The sequence below is a fragment of the Pseudopodoces humilis genome, chromosome 5 (genome assembly GCF_049639895.1).
Source record: "Pseudopodoces humilis isolate 2021_Gansu_Grassland_sample_001 chromosome 5, ASM4963989v1, whole genome shotgun sequence".
NCBI classification, from domain to species: domain Eukaryota; kingdom Metazoa; phylum Chordata; class Aves; order Passeriformes; family Paridae; genus Pseudopodoces; species Pseudopodoces humilis.
Window position 1 is genome coordinate 1,197,403 of NC_142204.1, and position 19,646 is coordinate 1,217,048.

General features: G+C 39.2%; 1 protein-coding gene across 1 annotated transcript in view; it reads right to left on the reverse strand.

Moving 5' to 3' along the window:
• Positions 1 to 1,196: 1,196 nt before the first annotated feature.
• Positions 1,197 to 19,646, reverse strand: part of DCP1B (decapping mRNA 1B) — a 39,186-nt gene continuing 20,736 nt past the window's right edge. Inside the window, exons 4-9 of the mRNA XM_014259302.2 lie at positions 17,709 to 17,775; positions 15,822 to 15,957; positions 11,532 to 11,660; positions 9,953 to 10,783; positions 3,729 to 3,950; positions 1,197 to 2,033 (exon numbers count right to left, since the gene is read on the reverse strand). Of these exons, the coding sequence (XP_014114777.2) occupies positions 1,953 to 2,033; positions 3,729 to 3,950; positions 9,953 to 10,783; positions 11,532 to 11,660; positions 15,822 to 15,957; positions 17,709 to 17,775 (1,466 nt within the window). The 3' untranslated portion in view covers positions 1,197 to 1,952. The remainder of the gene's footprint in view (positions 2,034 to 3,728; positions 3,951 to 9,952; positions 10,784 to 11,531; positions 11,661 to 15,821; positions 15,958 to 17,708; positions 17,776 to 19,646) is intronic.

Consider the following 19,646-nt stretch of genomic DNA (forward strand, 5'->3'; position numbering starts at 1 on the left):
TGTCAAGCATAATGCCACAGTTTTCATAAGCACCAAGAGTTAACAGATGTTGTAAAAAATATGCCTTTAATTTCTGTAAATTGCTCTGACAAGTAATAAATAAGAATTGTTTTGAAAACTTCTACTTGCCTTTCTGTAAATATTTGCCCCATAACTAGAAAATCTATTACCAAGACAGCTTGAGATGCTTAAGGATTATTTTTACCCACCAATTACAGAAGTTCTACATGTCAAACGAGGTCTTAACTATGTGTCCCCATCATCTTTAAATTGCCCTCTCAGATAATCCAACATCACAGACACCAATTATGCGCGAATTTAGTTTCAAACTCTTTTGTGTAGATTGCAATTTCTTCCACACCAGCTCATTCCTAAATAATACCAATTAACTCAGTAGAATCCCATAAATTATAAAGGCTACATAAATTATGAAGGCTACAGGCTTGGATTTTGCTGTCTTTAAAGTCTGCTTTTCCTGGTTTCTGCTCAACAAATTCATTTCACTGAATCTGCAAGAATCCTAAAGCAACAGAGTGGGACTTGCTGTCTTCCAGTTACTTGGTGTGGGGAAACTCCAGCAGTTTCTTGGGGTTATTTGCTTGTGTGAATAAAGAAAATAGCTCTTGGCTTTTTATTATTTTATTTTTTATTTTTTTCCTATGTATTTAGAGCCTTTCCCATGAAATGGGAGCAAATTCCCCCTACCCTTGCATGGGGGTGGAGCAATTGTTTGAGTCATTACAGCTCTACTAATTGAAAGCTGCAGCCAAATTGACACTGAAGAACTTTCACAGATGAGGCTACTGAGCTGTGCCTACACCAATAGAGAAGATTGAAAAATCATTTATGGATTACAGTTTGGGTTCTCTGCGCCCACAGAGGAAATTCCTCTTCAGCAACAACTCTGTGTTCCTAAACTAGTAAACTGGCACTTCAGCAGCAGATGCTAATAAAAAATATACATAAAAATTCTTTCAATCGCTTATTCTAGTTGATTTAAATCCTCACGTGTCTTCTGCCAAGTGTTAAAACATTTTAGAGTCATACAAACTAAATATATAGCCCATGGTGCAATAAAATGAAATCAGCACATAGTAGGGATTTATCCATTTTTATTTTCTTTAGAAATGGATCAATGAAATCACTGTGCTCCAGGAACACACTTAAAAAAAAAATAAAATAAAATTACACCGGGTAGCATTCCCCTTAACAAATCTTCACATTGCTTATAATTATGCAGATTGGACCTGGAATAATAAAAACATGAATCCAGTGTCACCCCAGAGCTCTGTGACAGCAAAGTACATTCACAACACCCCCCCACCCTCCAATTCCTTGAACACCTGCAGAATCCCATCTCTACACCTAGCTAAAAATATTCTTGTCAAAATAGAAAAAGATCTCCCTACAAAAATTTTGGGGAAAGTCATGACACTTCTTCTAAATTGCTTTGCAGACAACTAAGTAGGACGATCAGTCTTGCCGAAATCTCCCGTTCCAGGATTTCAGGCGGATTTTCGTGTTCCTAAAAATAATCCAACATTGCCACCATGTGGTCAGGATCCCCGGGACAGCTGCGCAGGGGAAAGCAGGGACAAATACCTCGGCAATGAGTAACCACGCTGCGGGTTAAAAAAAAGGAAACTGGATCCTGAGAACTGAGTCCTTATGCCGGGAAACCAGCTCCAAGTACGGAGCAGGGTAAGGAAAATAATTTAAGATATTTTGTGATTAATTCTTGGGCGTCGTGACGCTCCCCTCGCTAAAGGCACAATCCATTTCTGCTCTTTTTTTTTTCTCAGTACAGCATGTTGTTTGCCAACAAGGAAAATCTAAGTGTATGCAAAATGCCTAAAATCATTCATTTCTTCAAACACAGTCATATTTGAAAATTTCAAAATCTTCTTCCTGGAGTTCAGGAAGCCATGGAAATTGATTTAAAAGATGATCTGTCACATAGGCTTCTTCATCGCTGCCTTCCTCACACTGAAGAGATATGCTTCATAAATAATGTTTAAGAAGTTGTCATCATTCTGAAAAACAAAAGAGGTAATTGTTAGCAGGATAACTGGAGTAAAGAGATTAGAAGGTTATTCCTTTTTATGGACCAGATACTTTTCAGCCTTACTCTTTTTTAAAAAAGAGAATAGCAAAGCCCTTTCACTGAAGATCTGTTTCATTTCCCATGGCTGTACCTCAGTAAGGAGCAATGAGTACGCAGAAAGAAGAATTTCTAAACTCACAGTGCATTTAAATCGAGCCCAGAATTGCTGCTTAATAACTCAGTGACAACACTGAAGTTACAACCCTGCAATTTCTCTTCTTCGCCCTCATTCATCTAGGGACTTCCTGAAGTTGAATTATCAGCTCAGTGATAATTCCAAGCCTGTCTCAAGGAATAATAAAACACTCTGGATTGTGATCCTACACTAAAATCCTACCTGGGCAAATCCTTGCATCTTGTTTAGCTCTTTTATGCTTAATGCTCCTAAGGGATGCTGCTCCTTTTGCTCTGATGTTTAACTTTTGCCTTCTGAAGAACATTTTGCAAGAATGAGTCAGCCCACATTAAGAAAGAATGTTATAAGTAGCTCACATAAACATATGAGGATAATTACAATCAAGATAATATTTAAGGAAAATTAGGTGCATCCAAGATTGTAGTTTTATATAATGGAAAATGACAGCTAACAAATTGACAGTGAATAATTTCACTTAATCCTAACTACCACCAAGAATAGCAGGGTTAAATATATATTTTACAGGTACAAAGTTACAGAGGGTAAACCCCAACCTTCCTTGATTAGTCTCCTCTATAACTTCATGTATGTTTTTAATAGTATCAAGACACTCAAAGTATGTAAAGACAAAATAATGTGATTTTTTTTTAATCCCAAAATAAAAATACAGGGAAAAATGAGAAAGCCCTCCAGCTTTTTAAGGATACTATTCCTTTTCTGAACTTATACCTTAAATAACATTTTAAGTAACTTACAATAATGAATTTTAATTTTATTCCAAAGCCACATAGGCACATTGTTTTGACCTACAAACTGGATGTGTTTCTCTGCTCCTGGTGTTCTGCAGGCAGGTCTTTAGTTATGTAACCTCTCCTCAACTTTTACTCTTCAGATATTATTCACATGGCAAGTTAAGGAAAAAAATTAATAATTTTGCATCATGCCAGAGCAGTAAACAATCATCTCAAACATAGCATTGTTAATGCTTTGTCACAATTAAACCTGAAAAACTGCAGCAAAAGGAATTTCATTCAGTGTAATTCTCTAGCTCAAATGCTAAATGGAATTAACATATATTCATGTTATCTAGCCCGTATTTTAAAGTTGCTCACACTCATCCTGCAATTTTAATCTCCCATCTGAATTCCTCTTACTGCTTACACACATCTCTGAACTATCTGGCAGCTGGGATAATCACCCATGATTTATCCTTAGCTAAAATATAATAGATGTCTCTCTGGCTCATAGGCTGACCTTACAAAGCTTTCAGTCATCTTTGTTCTTTTCCTCCAAATGTATTAGCTTTCCTGAACCCCCAAATGAGATACATTAATAAAAATGTAGTTGAGCCAGCAAGGAGAGCCTATTGCATCCCCCAGGCACAAGCAGCCCAACTTCCACCACACATTTAATTCCTCACTCCACCTTTGGCCAGGTGACGCAGGCAGCAGGATTTCCAGGCGAGCGGGGGGATTTTTGGCACAGTACCTGGATGAGGTGCAGCAGCGTTTCCTGCAGCTGCAGCTTGCTGATGGAGGTGCTGCTGGCTGGCTCTGGGGCTGGCAGGGGCAGGAGGAGGCTGGCTGGGCTGGCAGCGGGCTCGGCGCTCTCGGCGGCTTTGGGAGCGGCAGGCGCGGGCTGGCTGAACACCATGGGGGACATCAGCAGCGTGGGGGGCACCGTGGCAGGGATGCGCTGAGGGGAGATCACCTGCACACACAAAAACACTTCATCAGTCACAGCTTCATTCTTCATTCTCTGGGGATGGACACGGTGGGGGCTGCAGGGAGACTGGCAGCAGACTGCTGGGGATCAATACTGTGAGGTAAAACTCCAGCTCAGCACCACCTCTAGGATCTCCTTCCATCCAATTCGAGATTGCAGCCATGGATTCAAGTGTGATAAATCTGATAGGGAAATGTTCTTAGGACAGGAGGATTTTATGACAGGAATCAGACTATTATTAAGTATCAGCACTTAGAGAATGCAGCTGTAAAGTGTTCCACACAGGGACAGGAAGTTTAATCTTTGAGAACATGAGACGTGCAAGTATCACCATTAAAGACTAACCCCTGTACCTGATACTAGAAAGTATTTTCCAATTCTAACTTTCAAATTACTATATAAATATATATATGTGTGTATTTTAGCTTCTGATTTTACTTAAGGAGAGAGAAAGCCAAAGATTCAGTGATTTTCCTAAAGATCCACAGTGAGCTCATGGCATTGTCAGAAACAAAACAGACTCACAACCAACACACTGTTGACAAAATCAAAATGGCCCTCAAAGAGAACCTTGATGCTGCAGCAGTTCCTTCAGCATCCTAACCACACCAACCTGCACATCTGCCAAATAATTTTCCCCTTCAAATTTTGCAGTGAATCTTGGAACTGTAAAATTAACAAGTACTATCAGATACAATAGTAGCAAATACTATCAGATGTAATATACAACATAACAGAAAGTTAATTCACTCAGCTTGCAGACATCAGACCTCTCCCCAGGAAATTCCAGTAATAAATCTAAATCCTAATCAGCCATCTTCTTGCTATTGAAGTATCCAATCTTTTTAAAGAACATACAAAGGGATTGATACGAGCTCATCAAAGCTCCTCCCTTTTGGACTAGAGCATGATTTATTGTTGCCGTATTAAGGTGAAAGGCTACTCAATCACATCACTCTGTGCCCTGGATTACATTTCAATTTTGAAGAAAAATTAAGGTTAAGAAAATAGAACTGAGGTTGATCTCCTAGGTATGCAAAGCCACAGGGATTAGCATTAAAGAACAGTCACATTTTTGTAGCTTGTCTTTCTCCTAATTGTGATTGTTCTAGCCAAGACATTTCTGAACAGTGTTTGTGAAACCATGATACAAAGAGAAATAGAAACAAAGAGGACTGAGATCTCATGCTGTTTTATGGAAAACTGAAGGAAGCAGAAAGACCAGGAAAGAAAGCATGCAAGATACACCTAATGCAAAAATCTCACTCTTTTTTTTTTGTTTTTCAATATTTACTCGGTTAGGTCAATCTTGTGTCTGTTTCTCAAACACAGAGCACTACAAAACTCTTGACTACAGCTTTCTTCCAAGGCCACAGCAAGTAATCAAAACAGCAATCACCAGGTTCCCAGGCTTTGACTGAGCAGAGGTATTACAAACTGACTGAAGGTTTGCACACCTGTGCTTGGAAAAACAACACTAATTTTAGAAGAACACCAGTGTGAGTCCCAAGTGACATCCCTCTGTGGAGTGAGACCTTCAGACTCTGCACACATCTCCTCCTGCCAGTGGAACTCCAGCTGGTCCCAGATACTCATCCCAATGCTCCTGCTCTACCCATCCATGCTGCTGCAGCAGCTTCTCTTTCATTTACCTCCAGCAAAATTGACAGGGTTTGCTTAAACAAGATGATTCTTCCCAATGTGATTTCAAGAATGCATGTACAAAAAACTGCTCTGCAAGGGCAGAAACCTCCTGCAAAGGGAGGAGACAGTGTCCCACTAACACAGCTCAATCTACAGCAGACTCTGTCAGACCCAGATAGCACGGCCTTTGAAATCAAAAGACATTTTTCTCATTTGCCCAGGGCAAATAAACAAACCCCGAGACAAACTGTGCCCTTAATAATACACAGCTCCTCCTGACAAACACATGTTGTGGTTTAAAAGACACAGGAAGAATGTTTTGTCTTCTCTGGATAGAAAGGTCTGTTTGGTAGGAGATGCCAAGCATATGGAAACGCTATGGAATGAGCAATATTGCCATCTGCTGGTGACACAGCCAACACCTACAGGCTACTGCAGAACTTCAAATACTGGGTCAGAAGAAGAATAGAGAGTATTTGTGTCTTTTTTCAGTGCGTTGCATTCATGTCTGTACTCAACGTTACAATGTATTTTTTGCTAGCAGCTCAAGCTCCAAGCTTCTGCCATTAAACAAACCTTTACAAAAAAACCATGGATTGTTTGGGGCTTGTTTTCAACAAAAAGCAAAATTTTCATTTGAGATTCAGCTCAGATCACCTTGAGTCACTGAAACAACTGACACCCACCAGAAAACAGGACACCGATCTTGGCATTACCAGTGCCATTCCTGGAGCACCATGCTTTTCAGAAGGCACTGGAAATGCTCTGTAGGGACACTGAACAGCCTTTGGACCAATTTTAGCTTTGAGTAACTTCTCACCACTCATAACAGCCCTTCCAAAGTTCTGTTGATCAACTTCTTACCCACAGAACCCGAGTTGCTTGTTCATCCATTATCTCCAGCTCTGTCAGGTCAACACTTACATCTCTGAGTCACTAATAACAGAGTAGGAGTCTTCTGTCAGCTGTGCAGCAATGAGGAACAAGAAAAATGTGCAGAATAAGTGGTGCAGTACCTGCCATCCTTTCCCTGAAGCCCCAGTGATATCTCACTAAGATATCAGCTCGGTGTTCTGTGTGGCTCTTGGCAGCTGGATGACACCACAGCTGGAAAATCCACCCAACACCACGAACCAAGGATTTCACTGCAGTGCAAACTGGCACCTGCTCTGTGAGCAGAATCCCAGGTGGATCAAGTGCTGCTCTGGAACAGCAGCACCCAGTGGGTGCTGGGGGTCTAAACAGCCTCAGAGGCATCCCTTAAAACTCAGAACAATTCTAACAATGGTTCAGGAACCTGAAAGGCAGTTAATTACAGCTTTGTCTTTCAAGTTTAATTTAGAATATTTTAATTTATGTTTAGCTACAGAAGCTGAAATTACCTTTTGAAACAAGTTTAGTGCACCTATTTGCATAATACAATTGCATGCTGAAACTGCAGCCAGGACAGGAGAGCAGCAGTGCTGTGATGCTCTCACCACAGACACTGGGTTCCGTGCACATACTCAGAAGATGCAACATTATGTACAAAATACATTCTTGATGGAAAAATACTCCAAGAAATGCGAAAAAATGAGCTGCAAGATATGCAGCCTTCTGGAGAAATGATAAATTTCTGTCTGGGTTACTGTAAGCACTTTTAAAACCATAATTCTGATTAACATAAACACTTAAGCATGCATGTATCTGTAATCAGGATAACACATGCCTAACACTAAACATATCCCTAAAAGCCACTGTAGATTAATGCTTTTTTACTGTATCTTAAGCACACGTTACTCACTGTCTGCATAAGGAATATTTCACAAAACAGGGCTGGTTCCAGACCAGGCTGAATGCTTCCAAGTATTATTCTTCAGCTTTTGCTTTTTTCCTTTTTCTCTTTTTTTTTTCATTTTTTTGGTAACTGGCCTCTTCCTTTCCATGTGGGAGATCACAGTTCTTATACCATATGGAGATGCAGCAGAAGCCAATTTAAACTTGGACTTGTAATGTGTCAGTTGTGGCAAGGACTATTGCTTACATTTTCTTAGTGCTGCTGATGGATTTAGGGTGTTCCTTTAATCTGATTTTTCCAGCAACAGACACTGCTCAGATATCTCTCTATTCCTGTCAGACTTTTGCTTTTTCTGTATGCTGAAGCGTAGTAGGAGAGGCAATACCAAAAGACAAATAATTACAGAGAACAAACCTTTAGCTGCACTTGTTGTCAGAATCTGCTTTGATCAATTTTGCATGAGCATGTGCAGATATATTTGTGCCAATTCAGTCTCACTCAAATATCTACTCTGCAGGCATGGCAGCACTTGAAGCCTCTGGTCTGCTGCAAGGATAATATTATAAAAAGATTAATGTTGGTTTTAAAAGTTGTTTTTTATCTTCCAGGTTCTTTTTCAAAAGCAGGCATGCTTTGTGTGGCTAATCCATGGCTTCCAAAGGAACAGAGCCATTCCTTCATTTTTAGCCTCCCTGCTTTGGCTTTTGTGGCAATCTTTTGCACGTGAAAGAGGCCATTGCTCCCAGACTGCAGAGCTTTAGGTGTCCTAAACAATAATTAGTGACACTTTCATGATCATTTTTAGTCCATGCATTAAATGTCCAAATTTAATACATCTAATACTGTTCAAGCTGCTGTTCTGTCCACACTCAAGCAGTCAAACTGTTGCAATTCCATGAGACCAGACCTCAGGAGTTGCCTTTCCATATTGCAACCAGTGCTGGCACCACTGTCTTTTTCATATACCCAGCATTAAAGTTATTGGCCATAGCAGCTTCTGTAGGGATTTTCATCTGAAAAAATATATCAGCACATTTCCTTATTTTTTATGCATGCATACTGACTTACAATGTATAACCTGGACTTGCCTCATTTCACTTTTATCTTCAAAGTAGGAATGCCTTCATTATGTCCTCATGCTATCAGTACATGTACCAATGAATCACACCATTTCTTACATTTAAAGCAGGCAAGTTCCATTCCCAGTGAAAACAAATCAATTTTTTTTGACTTTGGATCCTCCTTTTATTCTTTAGCTCTCCACTGGAAAGTCAAAGTTACCATCTGTAAGCAACTGATCCTGAATAATTTCAATGACTAATCCCCAAAAACCTCTTTCACACAGATTCAAATCCTACTGCATTAATTAAAAGAACAAAAATAATGATGGCTATTTTCTTGTATCAAATTTGCATTCCTCCTACCTCTTTCATGGAATTAGAAAACTTGACCTGTCACAAACTTAGTGACAGATGTGGCTGTTTTATTATTAAATGATTCTTTCAGCATCTTCATGTAGAGAAGAACTTTCTAGCACTTTGAAATATCCTGTTGTCTTTCAATCAGGTTTTGACAGAATTAGAAAAATAGAATAAAAACCAGAATAAAACAGAAGTACAAGAATGGAATAGTCACAACAGAAAAGCAGCTTTTCAACTTTACACTGGAAAGGGGAATGCTTGGCACCAGTAACTTCTAGACTCCCACACAAGTCAGACTCCAGTACAACACAGCCTATCCACAATAAAGGAAGCTCAAAAGGGCTTAGATACATTCCCAGACAGGACATGTAAAAACATTCTAGTGCAGAAAATCCTACAGAAAATGAAGTTGTTAAAGACAGTAGCTGTTTTGGATGGGACATTTTGTAATTGCACACGCTGCTTTTCTGAAGAACATAAAAATGTACTCATGAGAGAGATATGGTCTCTTAACATCTCCTGAATTTTTTAGGACACCAATCTGACTTCTAGGATCAAAAGAAACAGAATTTTTTGATGTTGTTCAGGCACAAGACCTTTTCTTCAAAATAATACAAAGCAAATTAAAGAAAAATAGCTAATGAGTATCTAGAAGTAGCAGGTGTGGTACAATGTAACTGACTGACCAATATACAAATGCTTCAAAAAGCTGCTGTTAGAAAACAAGGGCCCTCTTAAGTATCTGTAGCAACTGGCATACAAAAGAATGCACATCTACACAGAGAAAGCTATGACTAATTTTGCAGAAAATAATTATTAAACCCAAAATATTACACTCAGTAGCAAACAATTACACGTAACAGCCCAAGTATGGCTAGTGAAAACTAGGTGACTTTCCAAAGGGGCTCTGGGATAGCCCAACCCTGCAGTATTTCTGATCATCATTGATGTGTGAGAGATGTGACATTCAGGATTCACAACATCACATCTCAGTAAATCAGAACTTTCTCGATGCTGGGAAAGTACCACCTGCAAAATGAATCGTGTGCAACATGCAGCAGGACAACGAAGCCAAGACTAACCTCAGAAAACATCAAGTTTAGAAGGATTTGTATTTATTTCTGGTGAAGAAGTTCCCCATTTACCTGGAGGAGAGCACTCTGTTTTTCTGTGCCTGGAGCCTTTTCTATCCAGGAATCCAGTGGTTTCAGGGTGTTGGTGTTCTGGGTAACAACTGGGAACTTAGCTGCCAACGTTGGTCTGCTGGATACATGGAGCTGCTGTTCTTGTTGCACTATCTGGAGTTTTTTCAACAGTTCTTGAGGTGAAATCACCCCAGAATTGGCCGCTTGATTGCTGGAGAGAGGAAGCGGCTGTCTGGGAAGTTTGGATTGTTCTTTACCAAGGCTCTGAGCCTCTAAAGTCTGGCCTGGCAGGGACCCATTGAAATACACCAGAGGGGGCTGGCTCATGTTATTTCCCGGTGCTGCTGGTGCTCCCACAGGAGCAGGAGTCCTGCTGAACACAGAAGCTGTGGAGTTGCCAGCTCCCGTGGCACTGGGGTCCATTTTAGTGGCGGAGCCTGGCTGACTTTGCAGCTTCTGCAGCAAGCTCTGGGTGCCAGCGGCACCCTGCGCTCCGTGAGGAGCCACGCCGTGCCGTGCCACGGGCTGGAACAGCCCTGGCAAAGCCTCCCCCACGCAGGGGATGCTGCCGTTCTCACACAGGCGGCTCTCAGGGAACTCTGCCAGGGGATGGAGCTCCGTGCCACGCACCATCAGCTTCTGGATGGCGGGGCACAGCTGCTTCTCTGCGCAGGGGGACAGCCGGCTGGGCTCCTCGTAGGACAGCGAGCGCACCACGCACTGCCTGCCCGCCAGCTTCTCCTGCTTGCTGAGAGCTTCTGCCACATCTGCCTTGTCCTGCTTGCCAAACAGCGCTGTCAGAGACAGGTGCTGGGGTTCAGGATCCGTGCTCTGTGAGGGGACAAAGCCAAGGAGTAAATGTAGCTCCCTCCTGCAGAAGTTACGGTAAGTGGAGACAGGATTTAGGCAGCAGAACTCAATGAAAAGCTGAGAAAACTGCTATGCTCTTTTTTCTCCCCCCCCGAGAGGATTTTTAATAGTTTTGTCACATAGGAAGGGCAAGAAGACTGTTGTCAAGCTGCTAATGTGGGAGAAAATCAGTGAATCTGAGATATAGCAGTGGCTTTGCTTTAAATAACATGAAAGAGCATCATCTTTTACAGTACAATATTAGTAAGAGACAGAAATCTGCCTGTGTATGAAGTAGAGCCACTTCTTGTGCATCTGCTGGTCACAGCTGAATTCAATTTTTAGGAGTATGCACTGTGATTTGGCTTGAAGATATACCCAGAGACTTTTCTTTATTTAAATTATTTCCCCTGGAAAAAAACCCAACAAAACAAAACAAAACAAAAACCCACAAAAAGTGTGGTCCAGCAATTGACTAGATCAGCTTGTGACCAAAACAACACCTGAAATTTGGAAGATTTCAAAGTACTTCTTTGTTGCATCAGGATAATAAATCTGTAGTTTACTTGTTTCCACATCAGGTTGGGGAGCTTTTACAAACCAGGTTATTTATGCTTTAAAATCATTCCTCACAGTGGTTCCATCTCAGATTCTCGCAGTGACCTTCCAGCTCAGCTCAATGTTGCTGTCACTCACTGCTGCAGCAGTCAGACAGCAGCACAGATTTTACCTTGCTCTGCTGGGAGACTCGCTGATGCTGGCTCTCACTCGGCTTCACTGGAATGGGTTTGATGAGGTTGGGGTTGTTATAGATTGCAGAGGAACTGGTTATTTGTTTTGGCTCTGAGCAGGTCTTACACTGCAACAGAAAAAGGCATTTCTTAGTATCTGTGACAGTATCTTTTTCCCTGGTTCCCAACCACAGTAAAATACAGATATAACCAGGTATTCAATGCCCAAAAATACTGATTGCAGCTCTGATGATGAAGTATTATGCTATTAGAAGAACTGTAGCAACTGCAACCTAATTTTATAAAACCACAAGACAGATATAAAGTAACACTTGATTCTGAGATTTGCCCTGTATGAGGCTTCCCTCTAATTTAAATCTCAGTTCTCTTTTTGGCCTTCTGCTTTTCCTGCACTTCAAAAACATAAAATACTTTTTAAAATCACCTTAGAAAGCAAGCCACAGACATGCTGCTCCTGCATCAGCTAGAGGTAGTTTAGATCCATGAAGGATTAATGTGCCCATAAAGATAATTTAAAATGCTTTTGTCAAAAAGTAGAATTAAAATTCAAACTTCTTTTACATAAATTTTTTTGGGGAACTTGTAGGATGCATATACATGCACAGAAAAGTAATTAAAGATTAAATAAATTTATAGAATCAGTAGAATTTCTTATTAAATATGACTATTAAAAATATTTATAAAAAAGATGGTCACAGATAACTAAAAGTGATCAGGGACAAAAAATGTCATGTGGAGAGAGAACGGCATGACTTAATTCAGAAAAAAAAACAGATAAAATGCTCCATGAAAGAGAAATAGTAAATGGAAAAGAAAAACATGACTAAGATGCTATATATAAGAATTTAGTCAATGAAACTAAAAAAGCACTGGGTATACATGGAATGCTACTGTCAGCAGAAAAGAAGATGTTATATTTGAAGTCATTGACACTTTCTGATACCAAGTGGAAACCAAGAAACTGGGAAGATTTTAAAAAGAATTATTTAACAAGAAGTTAATTCTATTAACTATTAATTCTTCTGTTACTTCTAACTCCACTCTCAAATATACAAAGCTGATCACTTAACCTATTTTTCACACCTACTGCAACAATAATGCTGGTTCCAGGGCTGCCCAGTACACCAGAACTGGAGTTCTTGTGGGGACTTAAGGGGCTCCAGTAAGTCCTCAATACTTTCAGTTGTTTGTTAGATTGGACAGATCCTATGTGGAACAAAACTGAAATTCAGGAAGATTAAATAGCTTTTTTTTCCCTCCCAAACAGTTTTCTTTCTAATAAAGTCTTTTCTTCAACATATCTTCTTCTCATTGCTCTTTTTCAGCTTAAGCTTTTGGGCAAAAAGCACATAAGCTTTTTCTTTTAACACCATGGATAACATCCTCTTGAATATTTCCCAGAGAATTCTGCAGAATTTAAGTAATACCCTTATTTCCTCAGGATATTTTAATAGGCTGAATTCTTCAGAAACCTTAAGTACCTTGATTCCACTGTCATACCCTGCACAATCACAGAACTAAGCATATAAAAATGAGGCGAGAAGCAGCAGTGTTTAACAGAGTTATCACTATATGAGCATATTTTAGACCAAATTCCTCAGCCAAATGAGCATCAGTACACACGAGAATGACATTGACCTGACTTGGTATCATTGCTGTGATTTGATAACAAGGCTAGTAGGTTGCTATCAAACACAGAAGCACATGGAAGAGAAAAGAAGCCTGAGATGATTTCAGAGGAATCTCTAACTACTGGAGCTCAGCCTACAGAGCCATTTTGGCAGATGGGGAGCACGGCCTTGCAGATGAGTAAGTTGGGAGCACTAGCATGGCATTTTAAGCAACTGTCAGGTAGAGAGGTAAAGAAGATATCAGATGCTATTAACAAAGAGCAGCATGAAAGAAATGCCAGCATGCCCCTTAATGATAGAACCCGAGAGTCCTCACCAGCTACAACATTTGGCAATTACTACACCTTGCTTTGCAGGTCTGTCCTTTAGTCAGGTGTCCTAGCCAAAGCTCTGCTGTTACAAAAGATCCCTAAGTAATCAAAAGGTTCTAAGATCAAGTCAAAGAAAGGCTCAGAAACACTGGAACAAAACCAGACACATATGGTCAATGTAAATCAAAAAGAGCAAGAAAATCACTGTGGGGGTTTTGGCAAGTTTGGTAGAGTCAGAGATATTTGAAGCAAACCTGGACAAGATGAGGCTGAAAATGCAAAATGCTGGGAGAAGAACTGTGCAGCACAGAGTTAAACCCAGAGCTGGTCCTGCAGTACAAGACAAGGCACAGTGGTTAAGGAGAAACCCATTTTGTCATGCTTTTTTCTGTACCCTTGCAGCTCTTCAACTGGTTTTCTCCCTGGCTGTCAGTGAGGCCAGCTTTTTCTTCCCAGAGATCAAGAGAAGGCAAGTGTATAAAAAGTGCATTTAAAAAAAGAAAATAACTCAGTGGTTTAGCATCTTAAAGCTCCATTAATTCAAAAAGAAAGGGGAAGCTCTGTATTTTATTTTCCATGTAATGTAACCTCCAAATGTATAACATAATTTGGGAACAAGATACACCTTTCAAAATTAGTTACACTTTTAAAAATTGAGCAAAATTCCTTAAAAGTTTGGAAAATTGATGCTCTTATTCTACAGCTTCTAACACTTTAAAACACTCTTCACTGAATAAATACAGAATTCAAAAAAGAGAACAACATGTTTCATAACTAATTTCAGCACATCAGATTGTAAGTAATAAAACACACACTGACAAGAAAGTAGATGTCATAAACCAGTCAAAAAGCACGACTGCTCTGAAACATATTGACATTAAATAGAAAAATGGTTGTCATTGCCTTTATTTATCACACTCTTTTGAAATTTATACTACAAGCCATACAAGAAATCACACACATCCTGTTCACAAGAGGTCAGGCATTCCTAGCACTCACGTCCCAGACAAGGAGGAAGTTTTCATGTTATTTTTTATGTCCTTCACAATCCCTTAAATGCAGAAAGATCAAAGATAAAATAAGGAGCAGATCTGCAGAAGATCCTAAAGGGAAAAGAGTCCTAAAAGCTATTATTTAAACAACAGAATTTCCTCTCCTTTGTCTTGATTTCTGTGTGCTAATGCAGAAATGGAAGGTAACATCTTTTAGATTTATCACCCTCTTTTCACAGAATCTGAAGACAGCCTAATACTTTTCCCCTTTTCCATCTGCAGTATTTTTAAGGTTGTCTAATGAAAACCTCTTAAACACTTCAGAACATCTCAAATCATATTCTCTGATGCCAAGATTAGATACTGATTCAGTACTAAAATACAGGAAAAACACCAGGTTTTGGAAGTGTTTGCCCACTACAGTGCATTAAATCTCTACTACAGAAAACAAAGGCCCGCAAGCTTCAACAGAAACTAAACCAAATAAAAAGTGCTCCATTTCACCCTAGCTCAAATAGTTTGCTATCATCTTTCTGAGGATTTTATTAGCAGCTACATTTCAGAAGAAATAAACACAAGGAATTTAAGGAGAGAAAAAGTTAAGATGCATGTACATTTCCAGGCTCTTATGGAACATTTAGGAGCTCTATTATCGCATGACAGCACATAAGCAATACAGCAAACAGCAGCAGGAACCTGCAGGCTCTGTAACAATTTGCAGCATATATATGGATAGTTAAAATTATTAGATTTTTATTCCCCAAAGTAAAACGTTTTTGATTGCTCAATAATAGAGAACATTATTAGTCCATTAGTTACTTCTTTATTTAGAAGCCTCAGAAGACCAAGGCAGCACACGGGCTGAAATCATACTACATTTCAACCTTTCCATTTCTTTCTATTAGTGCCTGAAAGGAGCTAACAACCACAATTAAAAGCAGTAACTTCACTGTCAAAAGCCTCCTGAACCAAGTCCTTTGTACAAACCACAGAAACTACCACCAGGTAAATACTTATCCCAGAAAGAGGGCACAGCTTGCAGGTGCTCCTCAAGAGGCACAGGAGCTCTAAGGGTCAGAATGAGAGGCAATTTATACTTGCTCTTAGCCTCTACCATTCAACAAATAATCCACATTCTCACTCCAGAGCTTGTTATTGACAGCATTAGTTTATTTTGAATTTTTAGCAAATTCTGTCAAAACCTTTTTTTTTTTTACCAGCCGCTTCTACACAAAATGAGAGAGCAGGCTGTCCAAAATCACTTTGTGTGATTTGTTCAAAACCCCAAATCAAACCTTTTTTGTTTCCTGATGTAAAAGGGGAGCAAGTCTCACCTTGGTATACTCATCTTTGGCCTTGGTAAGCATCCGTAAGATATCCACTTCTTTGTTATTAGCAGAATTCACGACCATGGGAGAAACCCCTGTTCCTGTGCCCTGCTGTGCTTTGAATTGTTCCTGCTGAGTTAGGCTGAAGGGTGGAGGAAAGATGAGAAAAAAAATGCAAATAAAATATAAAAACTTGACCACAATTACTGTACAATGCTTGATTGAAACTCAAATATTTATATTTCCCCATCTACATTAAAACGTGCAGTAAAAAAAATATCGCTATTAAAAGATCTCTATAAAATCATAATTTGACATGAGATTAATTTTCTCCAATCTTGAATACACTAGACCATAGAATAAAATTTCCATAACTGAGTCACAATTTCTATACCCAGAAGGAGAAGGGAATTTATAGTGTTATTCAGTTCTGCTGGTGGTGGAGGATGGCAAACACACACAAATCAGGAATTAAGTACTAGCAAATGACCAATTTCCTGCCCCAGCTGTTTTATTATTATTGTAGAATGCTGAGAATTAAAACACACAGCCAATTGGCTGAGCAACAGGGTATTTTTTATCTATATGAAATACTGCTATTATAAACCACTACACATGGTTTACATTTGCATGAATCCTCTGAAAACTAGGTTTTATTGTAGTAAATTACCAGTTTGAGAGCACCTAATCACCACCAACCGAAACTTGAGCTAGTTAACTAAAATGAGCTATCAAAAACCTGCGTTTCCTAGGGTTCATTGTTTATTTCTGTAAATTCATCCCCATCAATTATTTCTTGGGTCACAGCTGACTCATTTTAGAGCTGCAGGATACAGCAAAACCAACGAAGCCCACTGAACAAAACCCCACCACTGTCACAGTCTGCATTTCACACTGTTTTGTCACTGCAAAATGAAAAGCAGCAGGTATTACTTCAAAGAAAAGATATATGGAGGAAAGATGAGCCCCTTCTCATCCAGTATTTTATCACAAATCCTGTCTGGTGTGTCTAACCCTATAACCCACAGGCAGCTGGAATAGCCAGTTCCTACCCAGCCCATTTACTACATCTTCATCATTATAACTCTGAAAAATGTAGATTGCATATGTTGATACAATCTGTGTGACTTCAGCTCCTTCCTTCTCCAAGCAAACATGAAACCCTGCAGGATATAATCCTAAAAAAAGGGTCCCTGCAAACAGAGCAGAAGAATGAGCCCTGTCCATCCTGGACATGAGAAGGAAAGAGATACTGAAAAGAATTACCCCCAAGACATTCTTAGGTTAAAATGCAGCTGAGAACACGGTTCTGTGTGAAATCTTCACCTCTGGCTGGACTGCAAAATTATAGTTTAACACGTATAATAAAACATTTTTATGTGCAAGAAAGCAATGACTTTAAAGCTAATTGAAGTCTTGCTTTAAATGCTGAAAACAAAGTGAATTTTGAACTCAGCCATGATGTACAAACAGGACAAAACCCACAGAAACTGTATTGGTACTGTATGCCCTCATGATATCCTGCACTTACCTTCATATAAGGAAAAAAAAAATAAATATAACAATATTAAAAAATAAAATCTCCCCAAATTGAAAAATATATTAAACCCCCAAAGAATACAATTCTTCAGAATAGATCTCTGAGTCATCAGGAAATAAATCATATCAACTGGTACACTCTGATGTAGCTAGAGAGCTGCACTACAAATTAGGAAAAATTACTGCAATACAGTGACTTATTTATGATTTTATGAAATGCAGGCTTGACACTTGCAACAAAGTTTATAAGTTTAAAGTAGAAAGGTATGATAATCCTAAAAACATAAAATGTACATTTAGGTACAGAAATGCATACATAAAAAAGCACAGAAGTCTTGTTTACCCATCACTTACTTTTTCATGAGCTCTGCAATTCTTTGGCATTCTTCTTTATCATAAAACCAAATCCCATATATGGACACTGCAAATGCACATCAAACACAAACTGTGAGCATCTTCTCAAGCAGCAGTTCTACCTGGTAGATATTTAAATGTGACCTGTAAACCAATTTCAGAATTTATTTCCATCTTATGTTTTCCCCATCTGGAAACACAAAATGACACTCGGATCCTATAAAATCAAAAAAGATCAAAAGGCACTTCTCTAAGCATGTAAATTACAAGCTCTTAAATATTCAATTAAGGCAAAGGTGGTTGATCCTTTTCTTCAGAGCACTAAACCAGTGGTTTTTTTTTTCTTTACAATCTTTTTCTCTGTCCTTTATTTCAGCTGTCACATCCATTTGACTCCACTACCAGCGCACTGCAGGTAGCATTTCATGCCTGTGGAAGTAGGAAAATCTGTTAAATTTTCAAACAGTGTCCAGGTCTATCTTATGAGTATCAAAGTTGGTGGAGTAGGGTGAACATCTCTCTGCCTCCCTGTAGATTTGCTGTAATTCTGCCCATTATTTTCAACAGGAGATCCTGGGTTTCCTCCTCCTTCCCTCCCTACCCTGCAGCAGACAAGAGCTGTCCTTAACCTTACCAAGAATTGGCAGATCCTACATGTCTTTGAACACAGTGATTTAATTTCATCTGAAAACGGATTTCCTTTGAAATGGGTTGAGCACCTGTTCATAAACAATTGCAACACTGATCCTGATGATGTAATATTTCCTAATATTAGGAGAGTCCAAAAGCAATAACTCCTTCAATTCCACAGAGCCAAACCCATGGCATACGAAGTGTACCTTGGCTTTGTTAATGTTTGGAAAGAAAATGAATGTACAGCTGCTTGCAAGACACAAGTGTGATATTTTCTCCATTTCTCCCCCCCAAATTTAAAGCTGTGTGTTGCCTTCTATAGAACTAAAAATGGTCCAAACTGTTTAGTACACAGCACATTGGCAAAAAGTCTAAAATATCCCACAAACCAGACATCCTGTAGACATACAAAAATTAACTTTTGGAATACGTACTGTCCTTTTTATGATTACTGAAAAGTGTGATGATTTCTATCATTCACCTAAAAAATGCAACTAAAATAACATGCAGCAGTGGTTCCACAAATGTGAATTGTAAGAGCTGAACTGCACAAGTAATCTCAGGGTTTTTTAACAGGAATATTAAAATATGTATTTCAAATCCACATTAATATTCTAGCATATTCCAATGGGTGTTGTAATAATAAATAATAATAATAAACTGTGGACCTGCAGAAAAGTGTGTGAACAACTCAAGGTTCCAGAACACCGACCTGTTATGCAAAATTCCACATCCTTCTGATGAAACACATTAGAAAACTTGTCCAAGTCACAAGTAACTCCATATTCTTCAATGCCACAGCACAGCAAGTAGACTGAGAATCCCAGACTAACTAAATTTGTTTTAATCAAGATTCTTATTTTTTTAATAGAAGAATCTCCAATGGAGAAGAGCATTGATGAAATTTTGGCCATCTGCTCCACCTTCTCACATTTTTTTTAAGTCTACCACAGCTGGTGGCACCATCAATTATGCAACACAGGTTGAACAGCTTCACCTTTGGCCAACAGAACAGACATATCACAGACTATTTATGAATACCTAATAAATCTGAGAGCTGACAGTCCTTTGGAAATGCCAAACTGCTTCTGGCCATTAGATGCTGAAAGACTCAAACTGGCCTTGCTTCTGCTGTTGATTTACCTCAACTCAGTGACAAACACAAGTAATGTGATACCCAGAATAAATGACCATTTCAGATTTTACAGAACTACAGCGAGTATTTTGAAATACAATTGCAACCAAATACAAACCTATCTGGGTCATGGAACAAGGACACTGGGTCTGTGCCACCAAACCAAACCA